Below are 14,003 nucleotides of genomic sequence, written 5' to 3'. Positions count from 1 at the left end.
ATCTTATTGAATGGCAGAGCAGGCTCGAGGGGCCGAATGGCCTTCTCCTGGTCTCATTAGCATCCCAGATTTTAATCACTCCACCATTGGCGGCCGTGTCTTCAGCTGCCTGGATCCCAAGCTCTGGAACTCCCTCCCTAAACCTCTCCACTCTCTCCTCATTTAAAATTCTCCTTAAAACCTACCTTGGTAACGGAGCCCGGTCTTAATATCCTGATGTGGCTCGATGTCCCACTTATGTCTCATATTGTGAAGTGCCTTGGGCCATTTTACTATATTAAGTGCCCTGTAGAAGCATCAGCTGTTATTGCAGTGAATATAACCAAGCTGGATTCCGCCAAACTAACTGAAGACACGGTTTCTCGATGACTAAAATGAGCTTCAGGCTCCCACGTCCGATAAGGATTGAAAAGTTGTTGGTTGTAACAAAAGCTTTGGCCGAGTCTCGTGTTTGCATGTGGCATTGTCACAGCAAAGTAAGTCAAGCTAACCATGAAACTCAAATGAGGGGAAAAACAATGGTCGGTTTCAAAGTTTTTTTTAATGTAAGACTCCCATTGGAAAGTTAGATTCTCAAGAATCTCAGGAAATGAGATTCAGGACGTGTCCCATTTTATTTCTTACTGGAACCAGTAGTGAGCAGTAAAGTGCGGGTCATTAACCAAGTTCTCCATTCGATCCCATGGCTTTCATTCTCACCCAGTGAGTCAAGGTAAAAATGAACCCCTGATGCCTTTGAGATAAGGATGTGGGAAAATAAAACAGCCAGAACGCCAAACTCAGGGAAGAAAAGGAAACGTTTGCATTTCTATAGCACCTTTCACAGCCTCAGGTTATCTCAAAGCGCTTTACAGCCAGTGAAGAGTTTTATGAAGTATAGTCACTGCGGTGATGTAGGGAACACGGCAGCCAAATTTCACACAGCAAGATCCCAAACAAATCAATGTGTAAACAACCAGACAATCTTTTTCTAATGATCTTGATCAAGCGATAAATATTGCCAAGCACAGCAGAGAGAAATTCTCTGCCCTTCTTTGGAATAGTGCCACGCAATCTTTTACACCCACCTGAGAAGGGAGATAGAGTCTTGCATCTTGTCTGAAAGATGACACCTCTGACAATGCAGCACTCCCTCAGTACTGACCCTCTGACAGTGCAGCACTCCCTCAGTACTGACTCTCTGACTGCAGCACTCCCTCAATACTGACCCTCTGACAGTGCAGTGCTCCCTCAATACTGACCCTCTGACAGTGCAGCACTCCCTCAGTACTGATTCTGACTGCAGCACTCCCTCAATACTGACCCTCTGACAGTGCAGTGCTCCCTCAGTACTGACTCTCTGACTGCAGCACTCCCTCAATACTGACCCTCTGACAGTGCAGCATTCCCTCAGTACTGACCCTCTGACAGTGCAGCACTCCCTCAGTACTGACACTCTGATAATGCAGCACTCCCTCAGTACTGACCCTCTGACAGTGCAGCACTCCCTCAGTACTGACCCTCTGACAGTGCAGCACTCCCTCAGTACTGATCCTCTGATAATGCAGCACTCCCTCAGTACTGACCCTCTGACAGTGCAACACTCCCTCAGTACTGACCCTCTGACTGCAGCACTCCCTCAGTACTGACCCTCTGACAGTGCAGCACTCCCTCAGTACTGACCCTCTGACAGTGCAGCACTCCCTCAGTACTGACCCTCCGACAGTGCAGCACTCCCTCAGTACTGACCCTCCGACAGTATAGCACTCCTTCAGTACTGACCCTCTGACAGTGCAGCATTCCCTCAGTACTGACTCTCTGACTGCAGCACTCCCTCAATACTGACCCTCTGACAGTGCAGTGCTCCCTCAATACTGACCCTCTGACAGTGCAGCACTCCCTCAGTACTGATTCTGACTGCAGCACTCCCTCAATACTGACCCTCTGACAGTGCAGTGCTCCCTCAGTACTGACTCTCTGACTGCAGCACTCCCTCAATACTGACCCTCTGACAGTGCAGCATTCCCTCAGTACTGACCCTCTGACAGTGCAGCACTCCCTCAGTACTGACACTCTGATAATGCAGCACTCCCTCAGTACTGACCCTCTGACAGTGCAGCACTCCCTCAGTACTGACCCTCTGACAGTGCAGCACTCCCTCAGTACCGATCCTCTGATAATACAGCACTCCCTCAGTACTGACCCTCTGACAGTGCAACACTCCCTCAGTACTGACCCTCTGACTGCAGCACTCCCTCAGTACTGACCCTCTGACAGTGCAGCACTCCCTCAGTACTGACCCTCTGACAGTGCAGCACTCCCTCAGTACTGTACTGGGAGTGTCAGTCTGGATATGTACTGAGATCTCCATGTGATTTGAAGCCACAGTCTTCTGACTCTGAGGGGTGAATGCTATCCACTGAGCCAGGATGGACATTATTCTGAAGAAGGGTCATACAGACTCAAAACGTTAACTCAGTTTCCCTCTTCACAGATGCTGTCAGATGTGCTGAGTTTTTCCAGCATTTTCTGTTTTTATTCCCCACTCAGTCTGCCTCATGTCCAACGCTTTGCACTTAAAACCTCCAGAAGTCTGACTTTCGATTTTGAATTCCTTTATAATTTTATCTGTCACAAAATTTCTCAAATGTGGCAGATCCCCCCCACAGGAAATAACCTGTATGCATTAAGAGAATGCCTGCTAGCTTTCTTTCATCGTTTCAATAAAACATTTCTGGATCTGCTTTTAGCTGAAGACAACCAGCTTTTAGTAGGATGAAACTAACCGAAAAATACCAAACCCTTTAGCCCGTAAACACGCTTGTTCAGCCTCCATAATTTCCCCTCTATATCACCTGCTCCTCTTGGAGGCTTTAAGAATTCTTCTCTTTCGAATTGTTCCCCTTGCAAAAATGCTGCTTTGACATCAGTAGATTGACATTCCCAAAAATATGTAGCTAAAAGTGCGAGGAAAATCCTCAAAGTGGTGTTGGGAATTCTGCTCTAACTTCCTGGTTGCACAGTTGTTCCTCAAATCCCTGAGTTAAGTCTGACTTTAGTTCTATACATACCTTTGGGAAGTACTTTCTCTGAACATATCCATCAACGGGACAACACTGGCTGTCCTTTATCAGGCACCTCCGTGTAAACACCAAACTCTCCCCAATTGTCGAGTTCTTTTCGTTTTGCCTCCTTTACCAACTTATCATCAAACTTGTTAGTAAACACTAGAGTTTCTCTGTCGTAGGGGCTCCTACTTCTTCTGACACTACTCACCTGTTCTTTAGTCCTTGCTCTTGTTAAATGACGTCCCTTATTAGATCTCCTGTCTCTATCTGGGTGACTGTGACACAACCAGTCCCTCCTGTGACTAGACTTCCTTTTACAAGTTCTTGATCTTTTACTTGGGCTGTGATCACTATTGCGCCCACTGCCTGAACTTACACTACTCTTCCTGGCTTTCCACATTTTTACTTCCTTCTGCCAATCCCTAGATCCGATATTCTGCTCCTTGTCTTGTAAATTCAGCTAGTTTTTGTATTTCCCTGTGGTCTTTCCTGCCCTTCCTACTGTGGCTTCCCTCCACTCACGAACCCTTTCTGGCACATATGCATCTGCAGTGTGGTTTTTGTGTGTACTGCCCACGCTAGAGCAGTTGTCAATTTATAATTCGGTTGGTCAGTTAAAACTTTTCAGGGCATTTTGTCGATCACAGCGTGAAGTCTCTCACATATCCCAGTGCTGAAAGGACTGTCTGCTGCTGTCTGCAATACCACAACTTCCAAATTTTCACACATGCTCCTGAATTCATCATTGACAAATTCTCCCCCAGTGTCCAGTGAGAATTTAGCTGGTGCTCCCAGCCCTGTTCCCTTCCGTCTTTCCATTATCTTATCGATGATTACTTTTTTGTCTTTACTATAAATTACCATTGCCAGACTAAATGTGATCACTACATCTACAAAATGTAGAAGAAAAACATTTTTTTTTCATTTTAATTTGAGGTCCAAAGCTACAATTTCTTTAAAATCTCTCGCCAGTGGAAGACTTACCCACTGGTTGCGATAGCACTCTCCTGGGGAAATATTTTCCCCCTGTTGGGAGGGAAGTGTGGGACCAGGCGCGGGTGGGCATGCCTCTGATTGGTGCCCCCTGCTTGGGGGCGTGCCGCCATTTTACGCGGTGGGCCAATTAAGGCCCACCCAATGTGATGTCCGCTCAGAAGCACGATGCGCTCCCTGTGCAGGTAGGGGGGGATTCCCTCAACCGGAAGTGTGCCCTTTCACGCATGTGCACAGAAGAGTGCACTGATCTCCCTGAGGCTAAGTGCAGCATCAGGGAGATTGGCTTGGAATTAAAAATTGTAATACAAATGTTAAAAAAATTTCCCTGACATATCCCCTTATGCGATACTGTCACATGAGTTGGGACATATCCTTCCTTAGCTTTTATTGAAACCTTTAATAAAAATTTAAGTACCGTCATGAAACCTCATTCTGCCCATGGATGAGGTTTCAGGCTTTTTCCGAAGCCTGTCAGGGCTCCCAGCCTGTCCGCCAACCCCAAGTTTGGACGGGCGGGTCCATTAATGACTTTAATTAGTTTTTCAATGGCCTCAATAGGCCGTTGACAGGTCGGCGGGCCCAAAGCTGACTCGGCTGCACCCCCACCAACCTGAAATTGGAAATAACGTGGGATGACATTGGGTGGAACTCCACAAATACTATGATCAGTGAGCCCATTTGGCCCTTATGGATGACCTCCTGGCTTATGAATATCATTTGGTCATCCCATGCCCCACATGACAAGATATTCTTCACAGCCTCCACAGAGGTCACCTAGGCACCAGTAAATGCAGAGTGAGAGCCCTGGATCAGTGTGGTGACCAGGCAGCATGTAAATGGTCCAGAATTTTGTCCTATCTTGCCACATCTGCCATGTTAACACTCTGACACCAAGGGAAGATGGTGCCATCTGTCTTTCCTCACTGCCTATGGCAGAGGCTAGGCCTCAACCTCTTTGATTTCCACAGCTCGGGATACCTCATAGTTATCGAATATCATTCTTGCTGGTTGGAGATAATCAGGCTTCATACACACACTGTGGAGGTCATTATCACACAGTTACAAACTATCTTTTGCACCTGACTCCCCAAAGCCTGTCCACCATCTACAAGGCACAAGTCAGGAGTGTGATGGAATACTCCCCACCTGCCTGGATGAGGGCAGCTCCCACAACACTCAAGAAGCTGGACACCGTCCAGGACAAAGCAGCCTCGCTTGATCGGCACCACATCCACAAACATTCACTCCCTCCACCACCGACACACAGTGGCAGCATGTGTATCATCTACAAGATGCACTGCAGGGGTTTAGTCCTCATTGTGGCTGGGGTGGATTCGGGACCTCCCTCGCGGTGGAGGTGGTGCTGCAGTGGGCCAGACCTGCCTTCCGGCAGAGAACTGAAGAAATTGTTCTCGTGTCCGCCACATGTGGAACCATCTGCATTATAATCTTAAAGAGCACTTTCAGGTCACCCAGTCAGCCTTCCACTTATGGGGAGAGTCCTAGACTGCTCAGTCTTTCCTGGTAGTTACAACCTCTCAGTTCTGTTGGTAGAAACACATTAGTTACCAAAGGTAAAGCAGAAAAGACTAATGGAGTGGGGGGGTGGGGGGGGTGGGGTCGGGGGGGGGAAGGTTTTGGGGGGGTGGGTGCATTGCAGAATTTACAAAAACACCTAGCTGTACAATGGACCAGATCTTGGCATTTTATATTATTTAATGAGGAATTGGATGAGCTCGTTTGTATTCTGTAATATATTAATACTGATGTGGGACAGTCAGTAGGAAGGAAATAATTCAGTTGAAGAGTACACTATTAAAACTGTTCCTGCGCACAGCGATTGCTGCTGTGAAGGAGCTGAATGGCTCAGTTGGTAGGACTCCGGCCTCTAAGCTGGTTCAAGTCCCAATCCAGGGCTTGTTGGTCCATTCACACAGCTCAGTGCAGGATGATCATGGAAGGAGTGTTCATGTGGCTAAAAGCAGATTGTTAATCAGCTTGTAAAATCCGTCCATCACTCCACACTGTCCTCCTAGGGAGGAGATCTGGTTCCCTAATGCCCTTTAGGGAAGGAAATCTGCTGTCCTTACCTGGTCTGACCTACATGTGACTCCAGACCCACAGCAATGCAGCTAGCTCTTAAATGCCCTCTGAACAAGGGCAATCAGGGATGGGCAATAAACGCTGGCCCAGCCAGCGATGGCCACATCCCATAAATGGAATAAAAAAAGCTCTCAGCAGGAGATCTGGCCGGAAGGCCCCAAAACACGGTGTTTACCCATCCCAGGACCCACTCCCAGCTCTCGGATCTGTGGAGCAATCACCAGGTCATGCTTGGGCAGAGAGGGGGAGATGGAGACAGTAATATAAACAGTTTAAAACAAAGGTCAAATAAATAGCTAAAGAGAGAGTTTCATTTTGTTGTTAAAAAGAAGATAGTGCACTTGCTAATCATTGGGGCACATGTTAATGTGGCACTGATGTCAAGCAGTCATGTGCGAGGTACTGTAGGGAGTAAATGGGGGGGCAGCCCTGAGTGGAGATGTGCCTTCCTGATTACTCACTATGTGCACACTGTAAGTAGAGTAAATAAAGTAGATTTTAAATAGATATCCTGATACGCCTGTGGCTCTTCCTTGCTAGAATCCTGGCCTAACACATTCTACAACATATTTAAGGGGAAGTTGGATACACACATGAGGGAGAAAGTGATAAAAGGGTATGGTGAAAGGGTGACACAAAGAGAGCTGGGGAGGAGGCTCATATAGCATTTAAACAATAGACCAAGCTAGCTGGGCCAGGCGGACTGTTTATGTACTCTAGACGTGGTGTAAATCTATGTAATTCAGACCTATTTCCAACATTATAGTTTCCCCAGATTCAAACTTGCATTTGGGTAGATATATAAGAATCTTATAACCTTAGAGTCATGGAGCAGAATTTTATGGTACCACGGGAGCGGGTTTGCAGATAAGGGGGCCTGTAAAATTCTGCGGCTGACTTTCCCACCCAACCACCCCTGGCTTCTCCGCAACTTCTGGGCTGTGGGCGAAGGGAGGCCCATTCGCCTTCTCCCCTAACTGAGGCCTAATCAGCCGCTTCCCTCCCCGGGCTTGGCGGGAGGAGTTCAGGGGGTGGGGGGGTGGCGTTGACCTACTTGGGCCTTGCATGGGAAAGATTGGGGAGGGGGGGAGTGGGTGAGGGGCAGGCGGCAGTGGTGTGGCAACCTTCCCAGGACCCCTTTCCCAAACGTGGGCACATTCCGTAAGGTCAACCCAGGATCCCATTTGCCTGAACGGCTGGAAATCACCTCGAGCTACCAAGTGGAACGCTAGGCCGGTTAAGGGCGAGAGTGAAATTGTTAATAGGAAGTATATTAAATGGCACAAACAGCAGATGATCTACACGGGTACTTCACCTGTCTCTCTAGAGAAGGAGAAGAAAGCTTGTAGTTAGAACAGAAAATTCTGGAAATGCTCAGCTGACTTGACAGTGTCTGCGGAGGGAAACGAGAGCTCACGTTTCAGGTCGATGATCTTACATCACAGTCGCCAGCTGAGATTTAGCAGAACGGCAAACCACAACTTTTAACTCTAAGGCGACAGGCCTGAAACGTTGAGCTGAATTTTCCACCCTCGTCGCATTGGGGGTGGGCGGGGCCAGAAAATGCGGCGAGTGGTTCAAAAACCCATTGACTTTGACGGGAACCCAGAGGATCCCACTAGCGGGATGAGCTGGAAAATGTTTCTCTCTCCGCAGATACTGCCTGAGCTGCTGAGTATCTCCGGCACTTCCTGCTTTTATTTCAGATTTCCAGCATTTGCCGTGTTTTGCTTTTACAGAAAGCTTAGGGTTTGCTGCTAGCTGTAACTCGAGCTGCAGTGTTAACTTTTACTATTCTGTTGATCAGATTATTTGGCTGATTTAAACTTCTTAATCTGTGACTGCCTGTGCATGGAGCAGGAGGGAATACATCGATTGGACTGTCTCCAGCCTTTAAAAGAATAATTGTCCTACCTTCATTGGCCTTTATTCCTGGCTGCTTAAACTCTTTCCATGTATACTTATCGGCATTCTGAACAGTTTCATGAGTAATTAAAGGACCAGAGGTTAGATCGCTGGGCAAAGGGAATATTGGGAGAGTTTCTGCACCACTTTCACAATGATTTCACGGAGAGCTTTTCCCACTTGTTAAGATAGTCACTGATAAATCCAATTGGGAATTCAGGAGAAACTGCTGTACTCAGAGAGTGGGGAGAATGTGCAACTCGCTAAACTGTTGAGGTGAATAGTACAGATACATTTAACAGGAAACAGCATAAACGTATGAGGGAGAAGGGAATAGACGGTTTTGTTGAAAGGGTGAGGTCAAGAGGGGTGGGAGGAGAATTGTGTGGAGCATAAACACCATCATGGATCAGTTGTGCCAAATAGCCTCTATGTAATTCTATGTAATGATGGGAATTACTTGCAATGAAATGACACACAGTGAAGTGTGACTTCTGATATGTGACCAACACACACAGAGCACAAGGCAAGGCAGTTATGCTAAACCTTTCATAATTCACTGGTTAGGTCCCAGATGGAGCATTGCGTCGAATTCTGGGCACGGTCCTTTGGAAAGGATGTGAAGACCTTGGAGAGAGTGCAGAGGAGATTTACTAGAATGGGAGCAGAGACTTCAGTTACTGGAGAGGCTGGGCTTGGTCTTCTTAGAGCGGAGAGAGTTAAGAGGAATTTTGATTGAGGTGTTCAAAAGCACAATAGGTTTTGATGGAGTAAATTAGGAGAAACTGTTTATGGACTTGTCCACTTTGGCAGGAAGAATAGAAAAGCAGTATGCTATTTAAATGGAGAAAGATTGCAGAACTCAGTGGTACAGAGGGACCTGGGTGTCCTGGTACATGAATCACAAAACGTTAGCCTGCAGGTATGACAAAGGATTAGGAAGGAAATGGAATGTTGGTGTTTATTGCAAAGGGAATCGAGAATAAAAGTAGGGAAGCATTGCTATAGCTGTACAGGGCCTGAGTGAGACTGCAGCAGGAGTACTTTGTTCAGGTTTGGTCTCCTTATTTAAGAAAGGATATAGTTGCATTAGAAGCAGTTCAGGAGAGATTTACCCAGCTGATTCCTGGGATGAGGGGGTTATCCAGTGAGGAAAGGTTGGACAGGCTGGACCTGTATCCACCGGAGTTTAGAAGATTGAGAGGTGATCTGATTGAAATGTATAAGATCCTGAGGGGACTTGATCGGGTGGATGATGAAAGGATGTTTCTCCTTGTGGGAGAGACTAGAACTAGGGGACACGGTTTAAAAATAAGGGGTCACCCATTTAAGATGGAGATGAGGAGAAATGGTTTCTCTCAGAGGGTCGTTAGTCTGAGGCATTCTCTTCCCCAGAGAGCAGTGGAGGCTGGGACATTGAATATTTTTAAGGCTGAGTTAGATAGATTCTCATCTGACAAGGGGGTATAAGGGGTGGACAGGAAAGTGGAGGTGAGGCCACAATTAGATCAGCCACTATCTTACCAAATTGTGGGGCATGCTCAAGGGGCCAAATGGCCTACTCCTGCTCCTAATTCTTATGTTTTGTGTTCTTGTGCTCCAGTGAACACTGATTATATGAGGGAAATTAAACGTGTAACTTCAAATGCTATCTGCCAGTAATTATGTTGTGGAATGAATTTGAAGGTGTTGGCATAATGTGTTGAGTTTCAGTCTAATTCCTGACCAAAAAAGCTTCAGTTCTTCACTGTTTCTGTTCCAGGGTCCCAAAGGATATCAAGGTGCACCCGGACCACCAGGGGAACGAGTATGTACTGTCCTCCTCTTCCTGCAGACATTTACGTTCTTAGATCAGTTTGTAACGTGGTGTTTGTCACAGTGTTAGATTGCTGCTTCTCCCCCCCACCCCAACCCCCCCTGCTATTCCTTATCCCAACTCACACTAAAGTCCGATTCATCTACCCTTCCTTTGCTTAATGACCTGCAATGATTCTCAGACAAGCAATTTTTACATTTTTTTGGGGCAGAATTTGATGCTCCCTGGCCAGTGGGTTAGACATAGAGAAGATGCTTCCACTTGTTGGGAGACAAAAATATAAGATTGCCACCAATAAATCCAGTCAGGAATTCAGGGGAAACCTCTTCACCCAGAGAGTGGTGAGAATGTGGAACTCACCAGGACAAGGAGAGGTTGAGGCAAAAAGCAAGGATATCATGAAGGGGAATCTAGATCAGCACATGAGGGATAAAGGAATAGAACGATATGTTGATAGGGTGAGATGAAGAGGGGTAGGAGGAGGCTCATGTCGAGCATAAACACGAGCATGGATCAGTTGGGCTGAATGGCCTGTTTCTGGGCGATAGACTCGATGCAGCTTGATAAATGTTTTGAAAGCAGCCTGTAATGTAGAATGTTATTGCTATTTGAGCACTGTGGCTTAAAGTATAGTTAACACCGGGGAAAAGAGCAGATTTATTTTCCTGGCTGAATCTTCAAATTCCTGCTGCTTTGGCTGCTCTTAGGCTCAAACTAAAACACAATCACTGCTCTGCTACTAGTGAGAGTGACAGGAATATCTGAGTTTGGAAATCAACCTTGTAGGTGATCTACAGGTGCTATGTTACCCTTTAGGTATTCTAACCATTGTAATGGAAAGACCTAGCAGCATTGCGATTGGCCATTGGACTTGAATTATTAGATACGTTTGGTTAGCTACAAAATGAAGTGTTACTTTGTTCACTTGTTATGCCAATAATCAGGGTTATGAAAATAACTTTTGCTTGACACAACCAAAAGAACTGAGGGATACAACATTGAAAGTATGTCTGCTTCTTAGATATCTTATTTTTATGATTAAAAAAAGCACAATAACCTAGATAGTGCAAGATTATGTGGAATTAAATAGCACAGCATAGAAACATGCTTTAAGCCCAACTGGCCCTTACTAGCTTTTATAATCCTGTTATAGCAAATCTTTTTCCATCACTAAGTTCCACTTGAATCCACTCAGGGGCTGAAATGTCAAGGAAATTCAGCCGATTGCTTGATATGACTTCACTAAACATGTCAACTACTTGGCTTCAACTGGAGTATTGTGTCTAGTTCTGGGTGCCAAACTTTGGGAAGGAAGTGAAGGCATTGGAGAGAGTGCAGAAAAAATTCACGAGAATGGTTCCAGGGATGAGGCACTTCAGTTATGTATATAGATTGGAGAGGTTGGAGCTGATCTTCTTGGTGAAGACAAGGCTGAAAGGAGATTTGGTCAAGCTGTTCGAAATCACAAGGGGCCTGCACAGAGTGGATCGGGAGGAATTGTTCTTAATGATGGAAGGTTTCAAGAATGAGAGGGCACAGGTTTAAGGTGATTGGCAAAAGAAACAATGGAGACATAAGGAGAAACTTTTTCATGCAGAGAGTGTTTAGGATCTAGAATGCACTGCCTGAGACTGTAGTGGGGGCAGATTCAATCGAGGCTTTCAAGAGGGGATTTGTTATGTTTTACTATGGGGTCACTTTGCTCGCACGCTCACCTGTCGACAGGTGAGTTGATTACAATATACGGCAAAGGCAGAGACCAAAATGAAATGAAGCTCATACTATTTGTTTACACAAACAACCGAGCACTAACATGATATATTTATGTCATTTTCAGTGATTTTTTTGTTATTCTTTCATGGGGTTTGGGTGTCACTGGCTAAGCCAGCATCTGTTGCCCGCCCCTAATTGCCCTTAAACTGAGTGACTTGCCACTCTGTTGCAGGGGGCAGTTAGGAGTCAACCACATTGCTGTGGGTCTGGAGTCACATGTAGGCCAGACCAGGTAAGGACAGCAGATTTCCTTCCTTAAAGCACATTAGTGAACCAGATGGGTTTTTTTTTACAACAATTGACAATGGCTTCACTACTGAAACTAACTTTTCAAATCCAGGTGAATTGAATTCAAATTCCACCAGCTGGTGGGGTTTGAACCTTTGTCTCCATAACATTAGCCTGGGCCCCTGGATTACACTACCACGGCACCACCGTCTCCCCAACTATACGTGACCCACAGAAACGTGGTTGACTCTTAACTGCTTCCTGAAATGGCCGAGCAAGACGCTCGGTTATATCCAAGATGGTGGCCCACCGCCAGCGACACCCACATCCTTCCGTTGGATGAAAATGCAATTCCCCAAATGTGCCCAAACGTGCAAACTCTAGCCCATTATTTCCCGTCGTGGTACATGTTTTAATGCTGGATGTTTATATTCTGCAGGGTCCCCCTGGTCTGGATGGGAACCCCGGAGTGAGTGGATACCCTGGCAGGCAGGTGCAGTAACTACACTTTGGATTTTTCAGAGGGTTGCAGCTGCTTCATTCAAAACCTTGGAAGTTTTCTTTGTAGCGACATTGTAGGCTTTTGTTCAGTTCCCACAAGCTACCAGTCTCAGCCTTTCTCAAACCTTAGAATACATCTGTTTGCATCTGTCAGGTTTTATTTGATTACATTCCTATGAAGCACCTTGGGATGTTTTCCTACGTTAAAGGTGCTCCATAAATGCACAATGTTGTTATTGTAAGAATGTTTGTACCTTTAAACCCATTAGAGTTTTTCTTTTCACTTTATTTGTCTTGCTGCTTTTTAAAAGATTTCTCCTGAAACATTCGATATTATACGGAGTTTACAGCACAGAAAAAGATTTATGGTTCACATGAGCCTCCTCCTCTTTGTCAAACCCTATCACTATAATCCTTCTCTTCCTTTTGACCTCATGTGTTTACCCAGCTTAAATGCATCTATGCTATTGGCTTTGGTAGTTTATGGAGGCCTGCCTCTTCGTCTCATACCATGCAGAGCTCCTCAACCTATACATAAACAATTGTCTCTCTCTAATGGAGGGAGATGCCTATGGTCTTTTGTGCACTAGGTAGGGTTACCAACTGTGATTAAATGTTTTCCTAGAGGTTTCATCAAATGACTTGCCCCCATCCTCCAACCATTAGTCGGCCAACACATTGATCCCTGTGTTGCCTTCTATGCCAATTGGAAAGCAAAGAGATTCATTACCCATTTGGATCATGCTTGACTGTCAGCCAAACAGCCTTTTATTTCACCCCCCCCATTTTCAATATTTTTATATCTGGTAAAGAGAAATGTTCAAAGAAAAAGACAAAAAAAAAACCCAATCTTTTTTAATGTCCGGATGATTTTTCTTCAGGGTTGCACACAGCAGTGTCCTGGAGATTGATCTTCAATTCCTGGAGACTCCAGGTAAATCCTGGAGTGTTGGCAACCCGAGGATGAGGGGTTAAGTTACTTTATTTGCCTCAACCAGTCCCTGGGTTAGTGAGTTTGTCTTTTTCACCACTCTCTGGTTAAGGAAGTTTCTTCTGAATTGTGTATTGGATGTATTAGTGAGAATCTTATATTGAATTACCCTCAAGTGTAAACATCTTCTCTACGTCAATAATTTTAAAGCCCTCTATTACATCACCCCTCAGCCTTATCTTTTCTAAGTGAAAGAGCCCCAGCCTGTCACATCTTTCCTGACAGTTATAACCTCTTAGTTTTGGTGTCATTTTTGTAAACCTTCTCTTGCACCTTCTCCCTGTGCCTCTATACGTTCTATAATATGGAGACTAGAATTGTTCAAAAGTGCTCCAACTATGGTCCAACCAAGTTTCGATGCATCCTAAACATAACTTCTCTGCCTTTCAATTCTATCTTTCCAGAAATGGATCCCAGGGCTTGGTTTGCTTTCTTTAATGCCTTCATTAAATTGTGCAACTATCTTTAGTGATGTAGGTAGTTACCATCATCATCAATTTATGGCCCTGAGTGCATTTTCAGCTGGGAGCTGGATAGCAACTGAACAGTTGTTGGTTCAAATCCAAACCAAGGCAACTTGTGTAATTGAGTTTAATAAATTTGTAGTTCATGATTGTAGGCAAACCATGTACATGAAGAATTT

The 14,003-nt window shown here is 45.4% G+C and overlaps 1 protein-coding gene across 1 annotated transcript in view; it reads left to right on the top strand.

Annotated features, from left to right (window-relative positions):
* The window catches only part of LOC121289422 (collagen alpha-1(XXIV) chain), a 615,168-nt gene that overhangs the window by 350,651 nt on the left and 250,514 nt on the right, over positions 1-14,003 (top strand). The window contains exons 7-8 of the mRNA XM_041208885.1: positions 9,814-9,858; positions 12,308-12,361. Of these exons, the coding sequence (XP_041064819.1) occupies positions 9,814-9,858; positions 12,308-12,361 (99 nt within the window). The remainder of the gene's footprint in view (positions 1-9,813; positions 9,859-12,307; positions 12,362-14,003) is intronic.

The sequence above is a fragment of the Carcharodon carcharias genome, chromosome 16 (genome assembly GCF_017639515.1).
Source record: "Carcharodon carcharias isolate sCarCar2 chromosome 16, sCarCar2.pri, whole genome shotgun sequence".
In the NCBI taxonomy this organism is placed as follows: Eukaryota; Metazoa; Chordata; class Chondrichthyes; order Lamniformes; family Lamnidae; genus Carcharodon; species Carcharodon carcharias.
Note: the sequence above shows the minus strand (reverse complement) of the source record. Positions and strands in the feature narration are given on the sequence as shown.